The 3,087-nt window shown below is 42.7% G+C and overlaps 1 protein-coding gene across 1 annotated transcript; it reads right to left on the reverse strand.

The window, feature by feature from the left end:
* Nucleotides 1-247: 247 nt before the first annotated feature.
* Nucleotides 248-2,893, reverse strand: gadd45ga (growth arrest and DNA-damage-inducible, gamma a). Its single transcript, XM_087785761.1, has 4 exons — nucleotides 2,806-2,893; nucleotides 2,636-2,737; nucleotides 1,729-1,939; nucleotides 248-680 (listed from the first exon to the last, which is right to left on the reverse strand). Exons 1-4 carry the CDS (start codon nucleotides 2,859-2,861, stop codon nucleotides 567-569), a joined length of 483 nt encoding a protein of 160 aa, XP_087641887.1. The 5' UTR covers nucleotides 2,862-2,893; the 3' UTR covers nucleotides 248-566.
* Between the last annotated feature and the right edge of the window lie 194 nt (nucleotides 2,894-3,087).

The raw sequence follows: 3,087 nt of genomic DNA on the forward strand, positions 1-3,087 counted from the left end.
CATCTTTTTCTTCATCCTCATCTTCATCAATTTTATCATCATCTTTTTCTTCATCATCATCTTCATCTTCATCATTATCATCATCATCAACTTCATCCTCATCATCATCATCCTCATCATCATCTTCATCCTCATCATCCTCATCTTTTTCTTCATCCTCATCTTCATCAATTTTATCATCATCTTTTTCTTCATCCTCATCCTCATCATCATCATCATCATGCAGAAGAAACAACTTGACAAACGATTAATTTCAAAGATTTATTCAGAAAAACTTTTGAAAAAAAGTTAAAATCTCGATAAAAGATCCAAACGTTCTCGTCAAGAAATAAAGTCTTTTTATTTCCTGCGTCGAGAACCTTCTGCAGCCACGTTCCTCGGTTCTCCAGGTTCTCCAGGTTCTCCTGGTTCTCCTGGTTCTCCCGCGTCCTGAAGAGCACGAGTCCGACTCTGCTGGTTCTGAGGCGCCGTCAGGAGCTTCCACAGCCTCTGAGCCTCGTGATCCACACAAGTGAGGCCTTGACCTTCATCTTCATCATCATCATCATCCGTGAGGAGCTGCTGGTTCAACGCTCGGGCAGAGTGATGGTAGGAACCCACTCGTACCTGCTGCGACTCTCCTCACAGAACACATGCAGCTCATCCAGAGACGGATCTTTCCACGGGTCTGAAGGGTTGATCTGGAGGAGAGAAGAAGGTTTGAGTCACGTGTGGAGGTTCATGTTCATCATCTTCATCATCATGTTCTTCATCATAATCATCTTTATCTTCATCATCATCATCTTCACCTTCATCTTTATCATCATCATCATCATCTTCATCATCATGTTCTTCATCATAATCATCATCTTCATCATCATGTCCTTCATCATAATCATCATCTTTATCTTCATCATCATCATCATCATCTTCACCTTCATCTTTATCATCATCATCATCTTCATCATCATGTTCTTCATCATAATCATCTTTATCTTCATCATCATCATCATCATCATCTTCATCATCATGTTCTTCATCATAATCATCTTTATCGTCATCATCATCATCTTCATCATCATGTTCTTCATCTTTATCTTCATCATCATCATCTTCATCATCATGTTCTTCATCATAATCATCTTTATCTTCATAATCATCATCTTCACCTTCATCTTTATCATCATCATCATCATCATCATCTTTACCTTCAACTTTATCATCATAATCATCATCTTTATCTTCATCATCTTTATCATCATCATCATCTTCATCATCATCTTTACCTTCATCATCTTTATCATTATCATCTTCTTCATCATTATCATCTTTATCATCATCATCTTCACCTTCATCTTTATCTTTATCATCTTTATCATCACCATCTTCACCTTCATCTTTATCATCTTTATCATCATCATCTTCACCTTCATCTTTATCTTTATCATCTTTATCATCACCATCTTCACCTTTATCTTTATCTTCATCATCTTTATCATCATCATCACCATCTTCACCTTCATCTTTATCTTCATCATCTTTATCATCATCATCATCTTTATCTTTATCTTCTTCATCATCATCATCTTTATCATCTTTATCATCATCATCATCATCTTTATCATCTTCATCATCTTCACCTTAATCATCAGACGATGAATTCAATAATATTTAATAATAAAATGTATATTTAATTATCAGAATCATTTGATTCACGTCTCAGTGAACGAGTCGCTCAGTCAGACTCACCGTCACGAGGACACAGTGAGCATCTCTAGGTTCTCCGTTCTTCTCCGGAGACACCAGTGCGTTCAGTCGCTCCATGTCGTTCACGCGAACCACGTCGATGTCGTTGTCGAAGCAGAACGACTGGATGAGCGTGAAGTGGATCTGAAGAGCGAAGTCGGTCTCGAACTCCTCGTCGGTCGCCAGCACACAGAAGGCCACGCAGTCAGGGTCCCTGAAGGCAACACGACACAACGTTACACACACACGTCCCTGAAGGCAACACGACACAACGTTACACACACACGTCCCTGAAGGCAACACGACACAACGTTACACACACACGTCCCTGAAGGCAACACGACACAACGTTACACACACACGTCCCTGAAGGCAACACGACAACGTTACACACACACGTCCCTGAAGGCAACACGACACAACGTTACACACACACGTCCCTGAAGGCAACACGACACAACGTTACACACACACGTCCCTGAAGGCAACACGACACAACGTTACACACACACGTCCCTGAAGGCAACACGACACAACGTTACACACACGTCCCTGAAGGCAACACGACACAACGTTACACACACACGTCCCTGAAGGCAACATAACGTTAGACACATAGATCCCTGAACACAACACAACACAACATGACACAAGTGCCTGCAGACAAACGAGAGTAAACAAAAGTCAAGACACAACTGGACACATTGCACAACATGACACGGGAGGACACAACATTGCACACACACTCAAACACTCACACAGAGACTCACACAGACACACAGAGACACACGGAGACAGACAGACAGACACACACACACACACACACACACACACAGACAGACAGACAGACAGACAGACACACACACACACACAGACTCACACACACACACAGACTCACAAAGAGACTCACACGTTCATGACCTTCGCAGACTCATAAACTCCAACCGTCAGAGATTCTTGTTTCCTCGCTGACGTCAGAAGATCCTCCAGAGATCCACCTGCACTTTGACCCCTGCACAAAGAAAGTGTCAGCACGTCTGCGCATGCGCACCTGATGAGCGTCAAGCGTCAGGTGTTCACCTGTCGTGAGGAGCTTCCATCTTGTCCTCCTGTCCTCGCGTGTCCTCCAGAGTCATCGTAGATACTTTTAATCCTTCGAGCGTCTCAGTGTCCGGAGCGTTTGTGAGCCGTGAACGCACCACACGCGCTTATAAGTCCTCCCGAGGGGGCGTGTCTCTCGCTCATGATTGGCTGAGAGCAAAGGTCCCGGATGATGTTGATCCCCACGTGGGGGCGAGACTTTGTTTTTGTTATTTAAGTTCAAATGTATTATTGTGTTTGTTATTTAAGTTCAAATGTATT

The sequence above is a fragment of the Callionymus lyra genome, chromosome 1, assembly GCF_982586985.1.
Source record: "Callionymus lyra chromosome 1, fCalLyr1.hap1.1, whole genome shotgun sequence".
NCBI lineage: Eukaryota > Metazoa > Chordata > Actinopteri > Syngnathiformes > Callionymidae > Callionymus > Callionymus lyra.

Bases quoted from the DNA above. Each gene is read 5' to 3' on its own strand.
- gadd45ga (XM_087785761.1), bottom strand. From the start codon at position 2,861: ATGACTCTGGAGGACACGCGAGGACAGGAGGACAAGATGGAAGCTCCT. The intron at 1,940-2,635 runs GTGAGTCTCTTT...TGTTGCCTTCAG, and splicing joins TCTGCGAAGGTCATGAACGT to GGACCCTGACTGCGTGGCCT. The intron at 681-1,728 runs GTGAGTCTGACT...TCTCTCCTCCAG, and splicing joins CTCACTGTGTCCTCGTGACG to ATCAACCCTTCAGACCCGTG.